Here is a 24,601-nt window from a genome sequence, read left to right on the forward strand (position 1 = left end):
TTGTATTAGAAAGACTCAAGCCCTCCTTTTATAGGAGAAGGACCGATCATGAGTGTACAAGAAGCTTACAAAGGAAGCTATCCAAGGTTACCTTGCAACTCTTCCACTTCTAGCGCCTAAAGTGGAGAATAGAAGGATACCTTCTAGATTTTTCTAAAGCTAATATCTAAAGATGCTTTACACAAGAGGTATCTTTAGGTTTGCCTCTTAGCACCTACCTAAACACTATTTTATATTATTTACAAATTTATTCAAAAGAAACTATAAAGAGATATATTAATTGAAGCTCATTCTTGAAAGCTTGTAGTCTTCTTTTGGCTTTAGGCTTGGTCCTCTCTTTATTTTAATTCTTCTTTAATTTTTAAGAAGACTAGAAGAAAGAACTTCAAATGTTTGGGTGAATGACCTCTTCCTCCATTAGTAAATCCTCTCTTATTTGATCTCTATCAATTTGTGAAGAGAGTAAAACTTTTATAGGAACTAAATATGTTTTGAAACCAAAAGCCATATTTAACTTGTTTTAGAAATGATATTACTTAGACCTGTTTTTTAGTTCCTCTTCATTTATTGAAGCAACGCCAAATTATCATGAAGACTTTAGAACGCGATCACTCTCCAAACAGTAAGTAAAATTAGGTGATACCAAGATGTAAACAGCAGCAACTACCATCAGAAAATGGGAAGAAAACATTAGTATTGTTCTTGAAATCAATTGGCACACCAATTTGACAGAAATTCTCAAATATTTCATGTAGTTTATTACTTGAGCTTTATCCTTGTTCATACTTCATTGAGTCTAATGTCATTTTACTAAGATCTGAAGAAAAGTTCTTCTTGTTATTCATCCTCTGTAGTGCTTGAGAAATCAAACTATCCTTTGTCATTCTTAATCCTGCATATTTATACTAAAAATCACACGTTAATGTATTTGTAGGAAAGTCAGAATGTAACCACTTTTTCAATAAGCTCCTTAAAATTAAACAGTGTTAAGTAGTCATTTAGTGTTAGTTTTTTTGCTGCTTAATTGCTTGATTTACTTATCAAAAGATAGCAATGGCCCATACAGTGACAGTGACAACCTTGCAGTGACCAATGCAATTTAATATTCTACTTCTCAAAATATGGATTTTTCAGTTTGAAACCACATGTTTCTTTTTTATGAGTCAATACACTTGAATCTTCCACTATATTGCTGGTGTCATATAGGATCACTATAGTTGATGTAATATCGTTTGGCACCTATTGTTGATTTCAGGATATTCCAAACCTAAAATCATTTGGACAATAAGAAAAACAAATCTTTTATTCTATAAGTTCGATTTGATTTGATGTTTTAAAACTCCCATATGGATGATGACTATGTCCTTCTTTTAGAAGACTGGGAAACTTTTCAAGGAACAAGTCTTCAGCTGAACACTTTCGATGGGCACTTTGTCATCTGGATAAGGACACTCAATTTTCTCTTTCTTCTCTGGCAGCAATTCACAAGGCTTAGGATAGACATTGCTTGTCACCCCCTCAATATCAGTGCAATTCCATTGCAATTTCTTATCACCACTATGGATAGTCACATTAGAAATACAGATTCCTGTAAAAGGATCATTAGCAATTCCATCAAGTCTTGCAGAATATGTTACATTATCTGCAAATACATCTCTATAGTTTATTCCAGTAATGTTAGGAAGTGCTTTGGGATCAAAGCCAGGGTCAGGGTGTGATCCATAAGAACCTGTCATCCAAAACACATACTTCATTGTGTTTAAGTTCATTCCTTTCACAAATATGTCTCTCACATATGCACCTCTACCAACTGCCGTTTTTATTCTAACTGCTGATTCAGTGTTGATAGCTGTAAGGTCTTCTGCTCTAACATCTTGGATTCCACCAGACATTTCACTGCCTAAAGCAATCATAGCACTATCAGGGGATACACATTCAAGCCTTCTAATTATTATGTGTTTGCTTGGCATTCCAAATTTGATTCCATACTCATCCCAACCACTTTTTATTGCTATACAATCATCACCGGATACAATATAGCAATCTTCAATCCTAGTGTTGCTACAAGAATCTGAAAAGATGAGTACAAAACTAGAGAATGGTTAAATTTTGCACCAATATTGTTTAGTAGTAATTGAAAAGTTCTATGATTGAATCGCAGCATAACAAACTTTTACATTATCAGATATGTTCCAATTAAATGTTATTGTTTATTATCAGAAAAGTGAAGAGTGTATCGTTTATTTTCTCTTAAACTGTTTTCTTTTTCTTTTTCTCTGATCATCTTCTGTTTATAGTTATAATACTAATAATATAAATCACCTGGATTTATTCCATCTGTGTTAGGAGAGTCAACAGGAGCAAGAATGGTCAGTCCTTGAATTATGATGTCACTGTAGAGACATGGATGATAAGAACAACAGAAAATATTGAGCATTGAGATCAAAGCATCAATACAAAATAAATGATTGTCAAACCTGCTGTAAATTGGATGGACAAACCAAGATGGAGAATTGACCAAAGTGAGATTTGATATTTGGATGTGATTAGAGAACATAATCTCAATCAAGTAAGGCCTGGTGAGTTTCAATTCATCTTTGTGAAACTTGTCCCACCAATAAGATCCTTGTCCATCAATTGTCCCATTGTAACCTTATGTACAAAAAAAAGTGACATGAAAAATTATTTAACAACCTCTAATAGTTGTTTAGTAATGGGGCTAGTGGTTACCAGTGATTACTACATCAGTGAGGTTAGTTCCAAAAATGAGACTACTAAATCTTCCATCAGGAGCATCTCTTCCTCTGCCATAGGATGGTAGAACAGAAAGTATGGGCCACTCTGATTCATCCTGTCAATATGGGTCCATGGTCAATAAACATCAAAAAAAAGAAAAAGAAAAGAGAAAGCTGTAGATTATGATGTCAAATGTAGCTTAACTAACGAGTCAATAATTCATAGTTAGAAGAAAAGGTGAAAAAGTAAGTGAAATGATATTAGGCAACCAAATTCCAATGATGTACTGTAACAAATAACAATCGCTACCAGAGAGAAAAAGTAAGAACTGCGACATATCTTTGATCAATGTATTTTTTACACTATAAAATAGGGTGTACATGTGCTTGAAGAAAAGAGATCATATTATATATTTATTAGTTATACAAAAATACAATTCTCAATATATATAACATGAACATGAAACCATTGAATATTCTGATAATTAAAAAAGGAAAGGGTAGAATGAATAAAATACCTGAGATGCAAGGATGGTAGCTTCATTTTGGAGAAAAAGGGTGAAATGGCTTGTGAGATTGAAGCTTCCTGTTAGCCATTTTCCTGGTGGCACAAGAAGTATAGCTCCACCATCAGATGCATAATGACTGAGGTTGCTAATTGCGTATTGAAAGGCCTTGGTGTTAGATGTTTTTCCATCACCAACGCCCCCAAAATCAGTCAAAACTGCAGTGTGTTTTCTGCAGCTGATAGCAGGGTACTCAAGAAAATCCAATCCATTGGCTACTTTGCATTCAACAACCCTCACTCCTTGTAATCCCAGCAACAAAACTGTGAAGATCACCCCAACAACCTGCAGAAGAAAACCAGATAACTCAAACACCAGTTTACTGATCCTTAAGTCATTATTTTGAGGTGTCAAATTGAGGTCCACGACTTCAATTGAGACCACACTAACGTATTTTTGGAGGTTTCCATAACTACTATCAATTCATGACAGGAACCGCTATTTAAAACCTGGGAAAGTAATCTGTACATACAAAAGAATAAAGCAAAGGAAGAAGAGGGGTCCATGAACATGCAAACACAGGAACCAAAATGATCAAAACACTGAAAAACACTAAAAAAATTCAGAACAAAACATTGTTTGCATATCAGAAAAGCTAATGCACACACAACTAAAATAACAATTACATAGGAGTCACTGAATTTTGAACACGGCTTCATAGTTTGACTGTGACTATGAGATTTGTTTCGGTTTAATATCTTTGGTGGCACAGAAAACAAAGAAGCCATATATAAAGAAAATTATCAGTATTACTAGTCCATAATATTTAGTGGTGAAAGAATGTAGGTGATAATGATGTATCTGAGGAGAGATTATCGGAGAATCTCAGGATCATGGTGACATTCAATGCTATATTATAGCATATTAGAAGAGTAGTTACGTGTTAGGAAACCACAGTATGGTTACATGTGATGGCAGTTACAGGAAAAGATGTCAACGTGTAGGAGAATGTACCATGATGTCTTGCCATTTCTAAAAAGCTTTTTTTCCTTTCTGGGAAGATCTTGAACAGTTATTATGCAACTATCATGATTGTTAGGAATCACAATGTAGAAACTTTGCTCCATCTTTAACGAAAAATTCTTTCAAAAAGTTGTTGCTCACCGCACGACTCTAATAAGAACGTAACACATGATATGATATGGCATAATTATGATTTGTAAGTTACATTATTCAAAAAGGTTAAACTGTATGTGTCGATCAATAACATTTTTCTGTGTATAATTCCAAAAAAGGTTGCATGTCAGCTATAATACTATGTGTTTGGATATTTTGTTTTATGGTGTGCTACTAGTTTGTGTTTGTTGATTCTAAAAAATTATTATGATTTTTGTTCAAAGTAGAAAACATACTACTTGGATATTAGACTTCAAAGCTAACTCACACTACACACAATTATCTTATAAAAATCAATTTTAAAGATTCAAAATAATTAATTATTTATTTAATTAAGTTTAAAGATTAAAAATAATTAATTGTTATATTGATTAAAAGAGATATTTTGACCAAAAATTATTAGTATTTAAATTAGTATCTATTATTAATAAATAATTTTTAAATTAATATCTAATTAACTATCAATTTTAGAATTTAAATAATTGGTAACTAAAATCTTGGTAGCTAATTCGATACTAATTTAAAAATTATTTATTAATAATAAAAATTAATTTAAATACTAATAACTTTTTCTAATCTCTAAAATAATATTTAATTTAGTTAATATAATAATTAAATTTTTTTCTAAAATTAATTTTTATTCAATAATAATTTTATAGTAGTGTCGATTGTCTACTGAGATTATGTAACATGCAACCAAATGTTTACCAAAAACATATCTAACAAAAGAAGTATTCCACCTTGTGCCAGTTATTATATGGATAGTACATAAAATATACTACCCCTTGACTCTTTAAGGAAGGATTTTGAAAAGAAAATGGTCATTAATATAAGGTATTTTATAAGTAATGAGAAGAGAATATGAGAAATAGTAATTAACAATTATTCTCTTTCCCTCATTAGACTCAAAAGATTAGTAAAAAATAAAAAGATTAATTAATTATTTCTCTTGATTTGTATGATTTTGTCCAAGATGTCTCGTGTCAAAGATGGGAATGAGAATTGTTATTCGACGTATATAAGCCTTTAGTAAAAATTTAAAGAAAAAGGATATACTACTTGTTTTTATATTTTATATTATTTTATCGTATTTTCAATATTTGGATCTTAAAAGAACATATAAACTGAACGCATATTTCATAAAAATAATTATTTTTTAATTGATATTTATTTTATACTTTAAATTCAGGTCAAGTTTTGCTTTTTATTTACAAATTTAAAAGTGACTTTTTTACTTCCTAATTCGAAAATAATCCACTTTTATCGGTTAGATACTTAAAATGATCACAATGTGTATATGGGATATTTTATTTTTATATTATAAGAACTAAAAATTTAATTTCTAATTTGGTAAACAAAAATATTTGAACCTTTTTTTTTATTTTGTTTGAGTCTTGATCCTTCTAGTTACATTATTTTGCGAAAATGCACCCACCTTTCTTTAGGTCACAACCCTATGTTCTTTAAAAACCACTTCACTCTCTTGTATTCATCTAGCCAATGTCAAGAAGGAAAAAACTTACATTAACTCCATTTAGCCAATTTGATGAAAGGAGGAAAAATCACAACCCACTTTGATTTTGTAATTTACCCAATATCTCTAACAAATGTAATATCATTGCATTCCACTTTTGTATGAAATAATTAATCAAAGAGCTCTCATAATGAATTCAGTTCTTGATAAAAGTTTTTCATGTGTGAGAAAATTGAGGTTTTCTAAGGAACTATGAACTTGGATGATCACAAACTACAATCAATCTTAAATCAAGGACACCCTTTGAAGAGGTATAGATCTTAAAGTGGGAAGGTGAATTAGATGACATGTCTTTAAGGTTGTACCTAGTATATAGCAGTCACGGTTTAGGATTTGTTGATACAAATTTCATATGAATAATAGGATCAAAACTGATATCCCTCGTATGCAGATGTCATTAAAGCATTTCATCTCACTTAATGACCATGCAAATTTTATCATAATAAATAGGTAGGGAAAACTATAACAAATATTTTAATTTCAATAAAATCAAACATGATCAATCAACCATGAACATTAATCTTAAATATTTATCATATAACAAGCATAACAATCACAAAAGGTTGGTATTCATGATTCACTATAAAAATAAGGATAATAAGTTATCATAATATAGCATCAGTCAACTATAAAACACTACTATATTGATATACAAAAGTGAGAAAAATAAATGTAAAATTTAGAACTAACTTAAAAAACACTAGATCAATTCTATAACTTTTATTAAATATTAATTATTCAATTATATCGGTTAGATTAACATTAGTAATATCTCTTTTTATAGGTGGATTCAAGCTTTAATAACTTTCAAGATATCAAGTATGGACTTTTTACTCCATACAAAACGGATACTAATCACACTTTCATGTATTTTTTTTATTTGTGTTCACTTTTAATCAACTCTAAAAGTTTAGTGATTTTGACTTAATTATGAATACATGAAGTGCACATTTTCTTGTATGTGTAGTTTGTCTCCTTCCGGTATAACACAAAGTTATAGGCAATAAAATAGAAAGAGTATTATTTTTATTACTAGTGGAACTCATTAATTACTATAATTCTTATTATAATCTTATTTTAATAAGTTAAAAATTAATATTTATTTTAATTTATAATTTTAATAAATTTATTCAAATATAATATCTTAATTTATAAATTAGCTTTTAAATTGATATCTAATTAATTACCAACTACTTTTGATTTTGAAGTTGTAGCTAATTAGATACTGATTTAAAAATTATTTATTAATAATAGAAACTACTTTATATCAATAATATTTTAATTTTTAAAATAATATTTAATTTAGTTAATATAGTAACTAATTATTTTTTATTTTTTAAATTATATTCTATTTAATAATTTTTTATTTGAGAAATAAAATAAATTACAAATTTACATGAAAATAAATAAATGTAACTGGATTGTGAATTAATTAAAGTGTGTAGATATTTTTATTAGACGAGTAACTTATATATATTTGATAATTTTTTAAAATATAATAAGTATAAAATGAAAATATTAAACGTGTAGAGATTTTTTTCATTTTATTCTAAATTGTATATAAATAACTGTGTAAGTTGAAAAAGGTAAGAGGAAAGATGAGGGTTGATATAAAAATAGAAAAAACAATGTGTTATTGGTAGAAACCGAAAAACAAAGACTATAAAATAAATTATTAAATAAAAAATAATTTTAAAAATTAAAATTAATTAATTATATTAACTAAATTAGATATTATTTTAAAAATTAAAATATATAAAAAATAATTTCTAACTTTATAAACTAGTTTCTAAATTAATATTTAAATAGCTACCAAAATTTTAACTACCAACCATCTTAAATTTTAAAACGATAGGTAAATATAAATAATTAATTATTTTCTTTTTAAAATTAATTTTTATTTAAGAAGAATGTAATAGCACTTTTAATTTTAAGCATGCATTCTTATATAGCTTACGGCATTTCAAAAATAAAATGAAAAACAAATCTATAAATTTATTTATTTTAAGTGTTATACCTTGAACTTTAATTTTGTCTCCATAAATTGTATATCTCTTATTACACATATATACCTTCATTTCAACTTCATTTTAATTTTATGAGATTTTTTTAATTAAAGAAAAAATCCAAAAATATGAAAAGTTCTAGTACTTTAATTTATTCTTAAATTTAAAGAAAAAATTTCAACAATTTATTTATTTTGAATCCAGCCATTTCTTATTTTCATTTTCATAAAAAAAAAACTTCAAACACTGAAAAGCTATAATAAAAAACAACGAATTTTTATTGGTTTTTACATTTTCTAGATTTATATTTGTTTTATTATATTTTAAAGAATAATTGAAAATTAACATAAAAATTGACTCTGGTTTGATATTAAACAAATTAGTGAAAAGGGTAAATTTTAAGGACCAATTTCAATGAAACTAAATTAAAGATGTCTATTGTAAAACAGTTAAATTTGAGGTTCAATTAATTGAAATAAAATTAAAGTTTATAGTATCTATGACAGTTTAAATATTTAAAACAATACAACTTAATTTTTCTATTAAATAAATAAGTGAAATATAGCAAAGTTTAGTATTTTTCTTTTTTAGAATATGTTAATTTACCTAGACTTTCAATGTGAGAATATTGTGCTTAGAATTGTAAATCTGAGATGCTAACATTTCATGCAAAAAGGAAAATCCTAGAAAGTGTTATCCACATTCAGATTGTGTACCAATGTTTGAGTCAAGTAATCCTTACCCTACCCTTAATGAATGCTGTCAAAACCCACTTGAGTGGCATGCATAGCTCAATGCCCCCACAGAGATAGGGACTAAGCAAATGTCACCAAATGGAATATAGCTACCACCCCCATCCCACTAGGGCATGGCCAAAACCAAAGCCAAAATTTTAGGACACCAATTATTTCTTACCCCACCATCTTTTATAGTTGAAATTTTTATTAATTGAATATATTTTATAAAATAGATAAAATTTTTAAAATTACTAAGTCGTATCAAAATAATACTGTATTTAAAATCGTATCAAACTGACACTAAATTGAGTATAATTTGACTATACTGAATTTATCTCAGTTTAACAAGATTTTAATTCAATTACACTAAAATCACAATAACATTGTGTCACCTGACACAACTTAATTTTTTAAAAATTTACTCATTTCAATAATTAAGAGATAAAATTACATCAAATTAATAAAAATTCAACTTCACCAAGGTTAGAATAAACATAAAAAATAAGAGTATTTGCAGAAATATTTACCACCACCTTCTGTTTATAACTGTTCTTTCATATTTATCTTTGATGTTATATCATGCTGTAAAGAATTTATATTTATATCTATGCAAGCAAAATTTTGAGATCAATTTATTTAATGTTTCTGCTTTACATTGGTGATTCTTTGAAACAGCTAATGATTTGTTTATACTATAGCTTTTATCATGAACTATTTTTGTATAATTTTGCTCTCCTACTTATCTCTTTCTCCAGCTCTTCTAGCCCTCCCACCTCTTCAACTTCCTGCATGCCATATTTAACATTTTCAGTGACATTAGTAATAATAATCGAAGTTTGAGCTAATCAACAAAATATTAATAATTCCAAGAAGAATAAAAAAACTAAAACCTGAAATATATATTCAGATAAATAAAGAAACATGAACAACAAAAAGAAACAAAATGCAGCATACCTTTGGTCCCAGAAACAGCCCATACGGTACACCATCAAATTTTTCCGAATGGTGAAGCTAAGATAAAGACAAGAACAGTATCACGGGTATCAGAACATGAAAATGAACTCAAACAAATAATTATTTTTGCTTTTCAGAAAATTAAAAAGTTAAGAGTGTATAAAATTTAAAACACAAATCTTGAAGCAAACTAATGTATAAAAATTTTAGTATAAAATTTTACCATTGGAACAAAACTTGGAAAATGTAACATGGATTGTATAAAGTAATATATCATGGTGAAGAGATCTATTTAGAATGGTATTAGGAGTATGATAGTGATTAGTGTGACGTTTAAACGTGCATTAGAAAGTGAGAACATTTATTGTAATAAAAAAGAATGAGTTTTTGTGCATAATGTTATCCTAATGATGAGGATGATGATAATTACTTGGTGAGCAGAAGCCACTCTTCTGAAGTAGGGCACGTTGGCAATGGGGCCCACAGGGAATCTCTTATGAACCAAGCCATCGTGTACAAACATGTAGGCCATCCCAAAGACCGTAATTCCAAGACCCTGTTCATAGTTGAAGGTATCTTAGTAAGAGTGTTCATTTCACAACACAAAGTCTATGAATTAATCATTATTTTATGAAAACCATTTCCAATGAAACTGTTAATTGGGAATTTCACTCCCAATCAAACTCTTAATTAAGATGTTCAAGCAAAAACAAAAAAGATTAACTAATTTAGTTTGAATATTGAGAATTCACGCACCGCACCGAAGCAAAGACCAGGGATGAGTCCCTTGTGAAAGAAACCATAGGAAAGAAGAGCAATGGCAGGGACAGCATTGGTTATGGCAAATACATCGTTCAGTTCGAAGGGTCCTTCTCTTGGTCGATGGTGGGACTGCAATTCAAGTAAAAAAATTGTTAGATTGTGTTTTACAGATTATGTAGTTTCTGGTCATTGGTTGCTGAGACATCACAAGGATTACCAAAAAAACCTAATCATTCTTCTTGTGGATCTTGGACTTTGGACTTTGACACTTTGTGGTGCTAACAATTAGTAAAAACGTGTGTTCAGAATGTTCATTTTCATGAAAATTGGTCTGTCTGTATACCTTAAAATAAAATTATAAAAACATGTCTTTTTTATGATTGGTGAATCTTGTCACTCTTTGTAATAAAATTTAAATACTGAGAAATGAATTCACTTAAAAATGAGGACCAGAATATACTAAAAGAACACATGACTAAATTGATTAAACAGTGAAGGAGAAAGAGGATTCAGAGGCAAGAAGAAAGAACTGAAAGCATACCTCATGCATGTGCCACAAGGAAGCATGCCAGAGAGCCCTATGAGCCCATCTAGCCCAAAACTCCATACCCACCTGAAAATCAGACATACCCAGTTGAATTTTATACTCAAAATTCAGAAACAAAACACACCCAATTTGAATCCTCAAACCATCCAAAAACTGAATGAATTGAAATCAGAATCAGTTAACAAGACTACTTACAGCAGCACCCACTGCCAGAGCAAATGTGCCAAACATTTCAGACAAAGGCACTTCTCCACCCTACACAAAACCAAACCCAATTTCACAACCAAATTATCTTCACGTGCAAATCACCAATCATGCATGACACCAATGTCAAAGACACAAAAACAACAGTTTTCAAAAAGACCGCAGCAGAATCACATTTATCTCATTTGCCTGTAATTTTTTGCAGCATCGAGGATCACATCGAACTTGCTACCTTTTTTAAAACCTTCGCAACAAGAATAAGAAAAGGGGTCAATTTTACCTCCATTTGCCAGGCGAATCTGTAATAAACAGCGAGCACTGCCATGGATGTGACACCCAAGCTGGACATGAGAGCAGCAATGAGGTAGGTGAACCTCTCAGACTCTTTTCTGGCCAATTTCTCTGCCAACTTTGGTGACAAAACTTGTGGAGGAGGAGGTGATTGTTGTTCCTGCTCCTCAATTTCCATGTGGGTGCTTTGTTTGGGGTCCTGGGTGAGGACACAGACAGTGAAAGGTGACAACTTTTGGATCTTTAGGAAGGTTGTGTGGTGGGAAATTCTCAAGGGAGAGAAAGGGAGTGTGGCTGGGATTGTTTTGGGAAAGTGGGGGTGGTGGTTGTGGAGGAGGGGCTTGAAGGTTATGGCGGCGGAGAGTCCTACCGCCATGGTTGAAGTATGAAGAAGAATTGGGAACAGTGTTTGAGTGTGTTTGCGAGAGAGAGAGAGGTATTTGTGTTGTCTGTGAAGAGGAAAGGTTTGAAGTGAAGGTTTTAAAAGAGGATGAACAGAGTCCACAATTTTTTTTATTATTTTTATTTTTTTGTGGTTTATTGTGGGGACACTGTAGAATACAGAGAGAGAAACATTGGTGGAACACTCACAGAACCAATGGGATCATTTTTTTCATTTGCTACTACCATAAATTATACACTCTTAATGTAGTAAATGAATCTTTTTTATCCTATAACTATTCTTCCCTTCCTTTTTTTTTTTAATCTGCTTTAAGATTATTTTGAAAACAAAATTAATTTTTCTAATTTTAATAAAATATTTATAATTTTTTTACATCATAATAAATGAATGTGTATATATATGTATATAACTAATTAAAAATACAATGTAATAAAGAAATTTTGGAAAAAAAAAATTGTAATGTCATTTAAGTATTAAAAAAATTATATCTATATAATATTTAATTATTATTTTAAAAATTAAAATTTATGTATATATATGTGATAAATTTATTCATATAATAACTTCCATAAAAATAATTTCAGATTCAAATAATTATAAAACAAAATATTATGTCAACTAAGTTTATTAGTTTTTATTGATAATTTTATTCAAATCTATATTATTAATTTTTTTACAATTATATAATAGTTAAAGTTTTAAAAATACTCAAATTTATAAATATTTTAAACATAATTCAACCTTCAATATATGTAGTTGTATTTTTTAAATATTCATATTTAATCTATTATTATTAAAAAATTATTAAATAAAAATTAAATTTAGAGATTAAAATAATTAATCATTATATTAACTAAATTAGATACTATTTTAGAAATTAAAAAGTTAGTTGTATCTAAAAATAACCTTTACTATTAATAAAATCTTATAAAATAGTTTATAAATTAGTATTTAAATTAATTATCAAAGTTTTAGCTACTAATATTTATATTATAAATTAATCAACTAACAAAAATTAATTTAATATAGATTAGTTTAAAATATAAAATAATAAATAACTAAAATATTAGTGTGTAATAACAATTTAGAATACATTTAATAAAATTTTATTAATAATAAAAACTACTTTAAATACTAATTTTTTTTAATTTATTAATAATTTTTAATTTAGTCAAATAATAATTAATTATTTTAATTTTTAAAATTATTTTTTGTTTAATAATTTTTTAGTGTATTAAATAAAGATGAAAACAAATTAAAATTAGTATATATAAACACTACAAGAAAATCATAGAATAGAAACTAATTTAGTTTTTAATTTTGATATCTAAAATTAGTTTTTATTTCATGATTTTCTAGTAGTAAAAATTAAATTGACTAATTTTAAGTGAAAAGACTAAAAAATAAAGTTGATTTAATTATAGAAATCCAACCAATAAATTTACCTAAATTGGATATATACTATTAGCAATAAATATTAATACATATTAATTAATAAATCTTAAATGTTATTAAATTAATAAAAAAATAGAGTAAAAATAATAATGTTAACTATTAGTATTTGTCATATACTAATCAATTAGTATTTAATATTTATCATCATTATCTAATATTCTAATATTCTGTATCTTTGAAATTTAATATCTTACTATATAATCTGTATTTGTCAAATTGTATACTTAATAAGACAATATTTATTAAATATTACTCTTCATCTATAACCATATATATAAAGATTATTCTCATAACTGTTTTTTTATATATAATTTTTTCTCAATTTTATTTTTGAAAAAATAATAATTAATTTATTATATCAATTTAATCTTTTTCTAATTTTATTTTTTTTAAAAATAACAGTTTTCAATTTAATAACTTCTTTTTATCTTAAAATTATCAATTACAACATTTATTAAATAACATGTATTCGCATTCTTACTCTTTTATTTTCTCTTTTCTATCTATACATTTTCATTTCTCTTTCTGTTTTTATGTTTTGATTATTTTTTATAAAAAATATATTTTATTAAATCTAAAATTAATTTTTTTCTAGTTTTTTTCTAATTCTTTATTTTTTTTATTTGTATTATATATATATATATATTATATAATATTACAATATAAATTTATAATCCTATTTATAATTTATTTATTTATTGATAATTTTAATTTTGAATGCATTAAAAAATAAATATTTTTAATGTTTAAAATAGTTAGAAATATAATTAATGAATAAAGAAATGAGCTTTTATAAAATAAAATAAAATAAATTAAAATGTTTAGTTTAAAATTATTTTTTTAAGAATGAAGAAAATAAAAAATTAAACCCTACAACAACATAAAAGTTGAATCTATAAACATAAATTACTATTTATTTTTGTTATTATTGATGATGTAATCATGTTAATTTCAAGTAAAAAATACATGACATAATTACAAAAAAACCAAAGTCAATTAGTATTAATTAATAGTGGATACACAAGTAATATTGAAGTGTCTATCTAAATGCAAAATCCTAAAAGAAAAATTAATGCAAATGTTACACTTAATGCTTAAAAATGAGAAGCAAAAATTGAAAAAAAAAAAAAAAGTCTAGAAAATAAAAACAGCAACAATAAAAAAAATGGTAGAAAAAAAATAATAACTAAAAACATACAAGATATAAAATAAAGGCAAAACAAATTAAGATAAACATAAAAGATATAAAAATAAATCCAAATAAAATAAACATAAGAGATATAAGGCGATACTAAATAAGTATATGTTGATCATAAAAATGAAAATAAATGAAAGATGATAATTTATTTAATATTTTCTTCAATGGTACATTAAATAGTTTGTGCGAAATGAAACATAATTAATGACGAGAAGTGCACAATCCAGTAATGTTGTGACATATTCTTTATGTGTCTTGGTATTTGACAATATGAACATTTTTTTTTCGATCATGTTGTTCTTTTATGTCCATATCAGTCCTTATTTAACTTTGTTTTTTTATAATTATGTCATGTATTTTTTACTTGAAATTAACATAATTACATCATCAATAATAATAAAAATAAATACTAATTTATGTTTATATATTCAACTTTTATGTTGTTGTAGAGTTTAATTTTTTATTTTATTCATTCTTAAAAAAATAATTTTTAAACTAAACATTTTAAATTTATTACTTTTTTATTTTTATTTTGTAAAAACACATTTCTTTATTCATTAATTATATTTTTAACTATTTTAAACATTAAAAATATTTATTTTTTAATGCATTCAAAGTTAAAATTATAAAAAAAAATTAATTTATTATTTTTTAATTTATTTTTGAAATGCTGCTAGATAGGGAAATAAAATATAAAAAGGTGCTAGATAGGGAAATAAAAACAAAAGAATGCTAGATAGGGAAATAAAAACAAAAGAGTGTTAGATAGGGAAATAAAAACAAAAAAGTGCTAGTTAGAGAAATAAAAGTATAAATGGTGCTAGATAGAAAATTTATCCGATCTGTATTAAAAATATATTAAAAAAAAATAACATCACACTGATAATCCGCAAACACGGAAAATATAAAATAGCATGTAATTACATAAATTTTAGTATAAAAATATATTATTATATAATTTTAATTCTAAACCTTTTAAATAATTAATTTACATTAAAAAAATTATATTTTTAAATTACATATATGTGTGTATATATTATTTGGACAAATTATTTTATTTAAATGAATTAATATAGTGAATGTTAATAAAATTAATTTTTATCTATTTAAATTTTAAATTTTGTATTCCTCCATTTAAACCGCCATTATATTTAATTTCCTTTTTACAGTTTTCATAATGTGTAATTTTAATATAATATTATATAATAAAATTTGAGTTACTTCATTTTATAATATTATTTTTTAATTTGAATTATACAAAAAATTAAAAATAGCTTAAGAGATACTAAAGTAATATAATAATTCATTTTTTATATAAGTAAAAATAAATAATAATAGATAAAAAATTAGAAATAAAAAATATATTAAAGTATAAAAAAAACTAAAAACTACAAAAGTAGCTCGTAGCTTTTTAAACTATAAAATCTCATATTATTTTTAAATACCTTACCTAAACACTTATGTTAGAGGGTAGATTTGTACTTAAATTTATATTTATATTTAATACACATGAATAATACGAGAAAAATAAGTCGGTTCAAGTGGTAATGGGTTCAGTGTCAGAAAAATTATCTGTGAATTTTTTATAATAATAAATAAATTAGAAAATAATATTTATAGTGGAGTGAACAGTTGTTAACATTTATTGAATAAAACTAAAAAATATACTAAACATGCTGTGAACAAAAAAATGAGAAGAAAGAGTAAGCTAAAAAATATTGACTTAAAAGAATATATTTCCAAATATTTTATTACTTCTAAAATATTTTAAAAAAAATCTATATAAAATATTACATTACAGTGGCATTTTAAATATAAGTGATGATATTTTAAGATATTTGGGGATTCAACTAATAATTCAAAGGTAACATAAATTTAAAACATATGGTAAGCTAATTTTAAATATGTGAAGGTACAACCATAAACAATCAATAAAAAAAATCAACAAACATTTGTCTAATTCATTTCAAATTAGACAAATTAGATATTTTTTTTTTTAAAGTTAAGAACAACAATCAATTTGAAATTATTTAAAAAGACTAAATAAAACTATACCAATATTACAAAAAAATCATTATATAAAAATTAAAATAATTAGTTATTTGATTAAATTAAAGACTATTTTATAAACTAAAAAAATATTTTATCTAAAACAATTAAAAATATAAAGTAGTAAAAATATAAAATAGTAAATAGATAAAACTTTGATATGTTGGACTTCAACGTGATTAAGTTTTTCGGTATTAAGACTCGTAGTGGTAAAGTTCTTCGCCTTCACCAGGCTGGGTCAAAATTGATACTGATGGGGCTGCTAGGGGGAATCGTGGTCTTGCTACTTGTGGATGTATTTTTCGTGGGAGTATGGGAGAATTTATTGGTGCTTTTTCAGCATTTCTTGAAGTTCAAACTGCTTTGGTTGCTGAGTTTTATGGAGTTATACATGCTATGGAGTAAGCTCAAAAAATGGGACTTACTAATGTCTGGCTTGAATGTGATTCTGCCTTGGTTTGTGCTGCGTTTACTGCTAGGACTAATGTTCCGTGGATGCTTCAGAATTGATGGAATACTTGTCTTAATTTTTGTGGGACAATCAGGTTTAGGGTAACTTATATTTTTCGTGAAGGGAATGCGTGTGCTGATAAGTTGGCTAATTTAGGATTTATTCATAGAGATTCTTTTCATTGGTATAATAAACTCCCAGCTAGTCTGTTCTTAGAATTCTTTATGAATAGGTATAATCTACCTATGTATCGTTTGTGTTAACATATGGGTTTTGGTCTAGTCCCCCATATTTTTGTATTTTCTTTCTTTTTTCTTTTTTTAATAATATTTTTTTTCATGTGATGGCAGATGATTGTTGTTACTTGAGGTGTCAGCTTAGCTGAGATGTCAAGTTGCATAGTGATGCCTAACACGAAAACTTTATAAAAAAAAAATAGATAAAACTTTGATAGTTAATAATTAGATACCAATATAAAAACTATTTTATAATTTTTATTAATGATAAAAATCATTTTAAATACTAATAATTATTTAGTCTCTAATATAATATTTAATTTAGTCAATATAATGATTAATTATTTTTTAAATTTAGTATTTATTTAGTGATTTTATGTGTAAATGCAAAGTATTAATTTCTCATTATTTAATTTCTATTATTTATTAATTTATGTATTTATTAGAAATTAATGTTTTATAAATACTAATAAATTAATAAGACACTACTAAACCTATAAATTTAAAAGATTAATATTTAATATATATTTTATTTATATATATATATATATATATATATATATATATATATATATATATATATATATATATACTAATACAACGTGTGTGTGTATATATAAGAATACCCTTTGAAGTCTTTCAAATGATCATAATTTCTTTTAACATTTATAGACATTATCTTTATAGGGATTGAATAACTGAAAGAGATTGGTATGATATATAAGAAATGTTAATAGAATATTTAAAAATGATTATAGATTAGTGTGGGGAAATGTGTAGTGAAATTGTGAGTTGATGTACGTAATGGTATTGATATGTTAGTGTTCTGGAAATAATAACTTTCGTAAGCCACTTAAATAATAAGCACTTTCAATATTCAATGCCACCATGCACAACGCGTTTTAGAGACTTATCTCTATAGGTTGTTATATTATATAAACGTAATCCCCATCAAACCTTTTGCTTTCACCAACTCCAACGTCAAAATCTTAAATTTTGTGTCAACGCTGCACATTATCATCAATTAATTATTATTATTATTATTATTATTATTATTCAATTTTAACATAATAAATATCTAAGTTCATTTACAAACTACTTTTTCCTTTTTATAAATGTCATATTTTTTAAATATTTCAATTTTAATTTAAATAATTTAAATTTTTTATATATATGTTAAGATTTATTTTTATTTTGTGTTTTGGTTTCAACAAAAGAGCTTGAAATCGCGTATAAAAAGATCGGGGAGAAACATTAATAATATAAAATTGATAGTTAAATGGAATTAAGATTTTAAACTAAAGTTTTGTGGAAATTACTGAAAATGAAAGTTTGATAGGTAAAAATCAGACAAAGAAAGGATAATTTTTTTTATTACATTGTAAATAAAATCAATAATAACTAATAATATTTTTTAAACTGTGTCAAGGGAAATTTAGAAATAAATATAAGTTTGTGAAAAACACTATTACTACCATGCATTAAGGATGTATAAAAAGATATGTATTATGTTTGTTAATAAATTCTTCTAAAAAATGAGTTTTTTATACATTAAAATTAGTTTATAATTTATTCATGAATAAACTAATTTAGATCTATTGAGACCATTTTTTCTGTAAAAATTTATAAAAAAAAGGTAAAAAAAAAAAAGTAGAATAATTTGTTTATATAAATCAAAATACGTATATAAACTAATTTATAAAAATATCCTTTTCATATGGTAATTTCCATTTTCTCTCCTAATAGAAGAAGTGTGTCTAATAAATTCTTTTATATGATATCTTTGATGAATAATAATATGATAAGTAGTAAAAAAAAGGAGGTAATTAACATCTCTGTACATAAGCTTTTCCACATTTTATTTGTGTAGAATTAAAAAAAAAAGTTGATTATAGATTCATGGAACCTAGCCCCACTTGCAATGCAGTCCCAATAAACAGCGTAAGGCATGCAGAAAGGGTAGAAGATCCAAAACAAAACAGTTGTCTAACCTTTTGGGTTTCGAGTTTTGTCTGTTGCTTCCGAAAAGAGTGAAGAATGAAAGGATTGAAACAAGAGATGTGGCTGCACAACAATTCATGAAACTTAGCCTTGTGTGTTGTCGTGTATTGTGTTTGTGAGGGATGACCAATATCATGTTGCTGTACTATTCATTAACTACATGTCATCAACCTTCCACGTACACTTTTTAAGATTGTGTTTGCTATCGAGGAAAACCAGAAGATAAATTAAGGAAGGGAATGAGACTAAAGGTATGAGATGTTTCATGAGACTTATTAATCAATGTCTTACAACAATTATTAAAAAGCTAAAAATTAAATTCTTTTTAAGAAATTCGTTTTCATACATTTTTAGTATAAAATTATTCTGCAAATGTTTAACCAATATAAGAATAGGATATTGATTCACTGCAATAACAAATATTGTTCTTAGAGTCGAAAACACGAACACAAACTAAAAGAAGACGATGTTAAAGCGTGATTAACATTTACCTTGGATTAGCTAAAATGTTCACAATTTATATATGTGGAAGCTATTCAATCGTGTCTTTCTTTATGGAAAGAATGTATATTGGATAATTAATATTTAATAATATAGTTATAAGGTTCGTCAAGTTAACTCGTACACTAAACAAATATTGAGATTTAGAGTGAGTGTGGCTAATGTTAACCAAGCTAAATATAAAAAAGTTAAAAGAATTGTGTCGGTCAAGTCAAAGTTATAGAAAAAAAGAAAAAAAAATGAATTTTAGAGTGAGTTAATATTTGCATCGATTTATCCCACACTATAAAAAAAAATAATGGAATTAGTAGTGTTGGTTAAGTCGTTACTAGGGATGATTTAAAAAATAAAGTTCAATTTAAAAACATTTGACTAACTAACATTTTAAAGACTTGCTAAAAATGCAACAGAGAAGTGGAATGGACCATACACATGTCATGAACAATTAAGAAAGTGAGATTGTCTAACCAAATAAGTAAGAAATAGAAATAAATAATGTCTGGTAACTCAAAGTAGGTCCAAATAGTGTTTGAAAACTAAAAATAAAACAATTACAATATTAAGAAAATAAAGTGTCTCATTAAACATGATAATTAAATTGAAGGGAAACGATTAAAATTTATATAAGACTTAGTACATGAAAAGAAATGTGAAATAATTAAACTTACACTATGGATTTCAAGTAAAGGACTGATGATCAAAATTTTCAGCATAGTGGGGGTGAATCTGGCTCGTACATGTTGAAGTATCATCAAGTTGTCATTTCATCATCATAGTTAATTGTTGTTGCATCAACATGATTGCGTCATCCAGCTGTGTAGTTCTTTGATGTGCTAAGTTAGCTCTTTCAATTGATGCATCAACTTTTCATTTACTTGTTGGACTTGTTGACAAATTCATTCATTTCCAGTCTCATCTTAATTGTAATCGATGCTACAAGCTAGTAAGGAGGATTGAGTGAAGGATGACACTCATGACGGAAGTTAACAGCTAAGTCTGCAGTGTCATAAACTCTATCTCTACTCTTTCCTCCAACAATATATTTCCAACATTAAAGCTTTATTGTTGCATTTATTTGGTGGACATCAAAAGTTTATCCTTTAGAACTATTTTATTGTATGATCGTTAATCCCTGATGGTTGGTGTGAGTGCCCATAAATAATTCATCAGGTTCAACAAAGCAACCATATTTACATTCTTGACAAAGGTTGTACAATTACAAACAATATATCTTACACAACTAAATTGAATTACATGTAACAAACTATATATAAGTCATCAATACTACTTACCGGACCCAATATAATGTCCAAGTGTGATTTGCGGCCTGTTGAGTACAATGTTCCACTCCGAGTTGAAAACCGAGGGGATTATTTTTCTATAAACTTTTGGGTATCTCAATACTTCAAAAGTTCACCCCTATGCTTCTTCTCTTATCCAACTGGGTTTGGAGGCCTTTGTTCTGACTTTACTCAACATGTCACAAAGTCTCATTTTTACTTTTATTATTTGCCACTCATCTTAAGGGGCCCTAGTCTATAAAAATGAAAAACATATAAGTTAATGTTGATGATATTGAAAGTTGGTTCATTTGTAATTTATTCTAATTAATAATTAAAGTGACCTTATATTTAGTTCACTATTTAAGTTGGACCTCCTGAGTCATAGCCTCATAGTACAACCCTATAAATTGTGACCTAACTACATGACCAATCTCTTCAATAGCATGATGGTTAGGTATCCACCTACAAAACATGCAAATCAAATTGTTAAATATTAAGGCTTTGTTTGGATTGGGAAATGGAAAGTTGAGGGTGTGGAGAGTAAGAGTGTGAGAAGAAAGTGTGAAAAAAGTAGTGTGTTTGGATTAGGGTATGTTAGAATGGATGTATGAAGAAAGTTTATTGAGGTACGTGAGTGATGTGATGGTTATAAGAATATTTTAAATTATTTTGAATAGTGTAAATTGTAAGATTATAAATTTACCCTTATATATAAGAAAAGAATAAATAATTATTAATTTTTTGCATATTTTAGTTAATTAAAATAATTTAAAGTTTCATTTATAAATAAAAGAAAAAAAATTAAAATTCAAAGAAATAATTAAATATAATTTTAAATGTAAGTATAATTTTATTATTTTACATTTTATTAAATTAAATTAATTTTGTTACTTAAGATATTTTATTTAGATAATTTTAATATTATTTATAATTCTTTAAAATATATTATGTTAACATAAAATTAATAATAATAATTTCCATTATTAATATTATTGTATGAAGGACACCATGGTCTTTTCATCTCATTTCACTCTCCTTTCTCTTCAATTATGAGAGGATCCTAAATATCCTTAACTTTCCACTCACTCTCACCCTCAACCTCCCCCTCTCATAGAAGCAAACAAGGGTGACACTCATTCACCCTCAGCCTCAACCTCCATCACCCCCGAAAGCAAACACACCCTAAGTGTAGATAATGAAATAAAATATTAATAACATAGTAAACTTAGCCTTTTACCGAGAGGTCGGGTGATGACCCTCATAGTAGCATCACACTACACTTCCTCACTAGGGAGATGATGGTCGGAAGTGGTAAGGGTCATATGGACTGCAACATCATGGATGGGCTTAACTGGGGGAGCATGGGTGGGTTGGACTGGTGCAATTCATGTCTATTGGACTATCGTAGCAGAGGTGGACTACATTGGTGAAATATAGGTGGGATGCACTTGTGCAGTCCATGTGTGGTTGACTGTTAGAGCATAGGTGGAATGGACTGGTGGAGCAAATGAGATATAGTAGTGGATCAAAGGTGTGAGGAGGTGATGACATACATGTATGATAGGGTGATGAAGTAGACACATTGCGACTAAACCTAAAACATTTTACACTCAAGGAGGAAGGGTGAAGGTAGAGGGGTGGAGGAATGAGATATCTCACACACATGTCGGCATAATCATTGTCCAATGGTTGAAACTCTGATGTATTTTTCTAAATAAAATTGTCACTCACACTCATGTGCATATAATCACAATCATGTGATTAAATCTCTAGTATAATTTTATGTACAAAAACATATCACAGAACTCTATGGATGAAGCTACACCCTTGTTGTTGAACCTCTTATTCATTTTCTCTACAAACACGTCTCTTATACCCATATATGGGTGCGACCATTCTCAAGTGATTTCAAAAGTAAGGTAAAATGAACAAAAGTTGATAAAAAAAATTGACTACAAAAGTTACAAATTTCCTTTTTATTAAACTTTACATATAAATATATTTGTGTTGTTTCATATGTTGGTGTTTGTCTATATGTTATATAAAATACCTTTAGATGGCAAAATACAAAAACATACTTGTACACTTGCAACTAACAAATTTCACATTCATAAGTTTAACCACAACTTGAAGTTAAAAAACAACTTACCTAATTTATTTTGGTATATTACAAAAATATATTTTACCTTATGCTTGTATTTTCTTTATTTAAAAGAAAAAATGCAAAACTAGTACATCATTATGTCAAGGTTGACTTATGTCTTAGAACTTGTCAACTTATCTATTATTGTATGTTTGGCCTTTGTTTGTTGACCATAAACATCTTTAGTTTGGTTTAGTGCATTGATCATATGTAGTTCTACTCACTTTGAGCATATCTAGTTTGATTCCATGCCTTAAACATCACTAACTTGACTTTAAACCTTAAGCATATCTAGCTTGGCTCCACGCCTTCATCATTTGTAGCTCGATTCCATGTCTGAACTTCACTAACTCGACTTCACACCTTAAGCATCTCTAGTTGGACTCCATGATTGAGCATCTCTAGCTCGACTCCACGTCTTGAGAATCTCTAACTTTACTCCATGATCATCTCTAACTTGACTTCATGCCTTAAGCATCTCTAATTCAACATAGTGTTTTGGACAATTCTTTATTAAAGTACGAAAGTACATTTAATTTGGCTTCACGCGTTGGGTATCTCTAACTTGACTTTATAATTTAAGAATCTTTAGCTTGCTCTTGTACCTTGAGCATCTTTAACTTGACATCATACCTTGAACATCTCTAGATTGACCTCTTGCCTTTTGTTGTTTTTTGTATAAAAAGGTATTAAACGTTTATACATTATAAAAAACGTGAATAAATGTTCTTGGTAAGTAATAAATGTTGTTACAAAATTACACCAGAATCTAAATCCTCCAGAAAAGTATGAAAAGTGTTACGCTAAACTATAAGGTCCTAAATGCTCTTTGCTAGAACTAAATAATATACTCCAATCAAACTGTAATAAAAAGTTTGATCGATATATACTTGATTTACCACTAAACAATGTGATCCAATAGTATGCGATAAACAATTTGCACAAATTTTTTTTGGTTTATCATAAATAATAAGCTACAGTAAGTTTGTAATAAGCCATTTACATTAATCTCTTATAAGTTTAACTCTAAAGAGTGTTCTAGTCTTGCAATAAATAATATGTCCTTGTTGTTTTGTGGTTTAAGATTATATAGTGTGCATCATTTTATCACTATGATAAATAATTTGCACCAATTCTTCTTGATTTTGCACTACATAATATGCACAATCTAATAGGTACTTCATTAAACAATTCACATCGATCTTTTCTTGGTTAAACATTAAATAGTGAACATCATTTAATCTATTAAATAATAAAAGGTTTGCCTCAAACTATTCACAATTAAACATTAATTTTTTGTCTAACTTATGCATCAATTTATGCACTAACCATTATGCATTAAGTTTTGTAAAATATTGACGTTCACTACTATCATTAAATAGAAATAAATTTTAGAAAAAAAAAATAATTAGTTGTTATATTGACTAAA

At 26.9% G+C, this 24,601-nt stretch overlaps 2 protein-coding genes across 2 annotated transcripts; both read right to left on the minus strand.

The window, feature by feature from the left end:
* Positions 1–1,086: 1,086 nt before the first annotated feature.
* On the minus strand, positions 1,087–4,154 carry LOC137837584 (probable polygalacturonase). Its single transcript, XM_068646609.1, has 6 exons — positions 3,928–4,154; positions 3,254–3,586; positions 2,731–2,851; positions 2,478–2,652; positions 2,323–2,393; positions 1,087–2,071 (listed from the first exon to the last, which is right to left on the minus strand). Exons 1-6 carry the CDS (start codon positions 4,027–4,029, stop codon positions 1,371–1,373), a joined length of 1,503 nt encoding a protein of 500 aa, XP_068502710.1. The 5' UTR covers positions 4,030–4,154; the 3' UTR covers positions 1,087–1,370.
* A 5,138-nt stretch (positions 4,155–9,292) lies between these two features.
* Positions 9,293–11,943, minus strand: LOC137837585 (beta-carotene hydroxylase 2, chloroplastic-like). Its single transcript, XM_068646610.1, has 7 exons — positions 11,442–11,943; positions 11,153–11,212; positions 10,952–11,023; positions 10,405–10,539; positions 10,079–10,204; positions 9,649–9,705; positions 9,293–9,479 (listed from the first exon to the last, which is right to left on the minus strand). The coding sequence occupies exons 1-7, from the start codon at positions 11,826–11,828 to the stop codon at positions 9,399–9,401; spliced, it is 918 nt and encodes a 305-aa protein (XP_068502711.1). The 5' UTR covers positions 11,829–11,943; the 3' UTR covers positions 9,293–9,398.
* Between the last annotated feature and the right edge of the window lie 12,658 nt (positions 11,944–24,601).

This window comes from Phaseolus vulgaris, chromosome 4, assembly GCF_000499845.2.
Source record: "Phaseolus vulgaris cultivar G19833 chromosome 4, P. vulgaris v2.0, whole genome shotgun sequence".
Taxonomy (NCBI): Eukaryota; Viridiplantae; Streptophyta; class Magnoliopsida; order Fabales; family Fabaceae; genus Phaseolus; species Phaseolus vulgaris.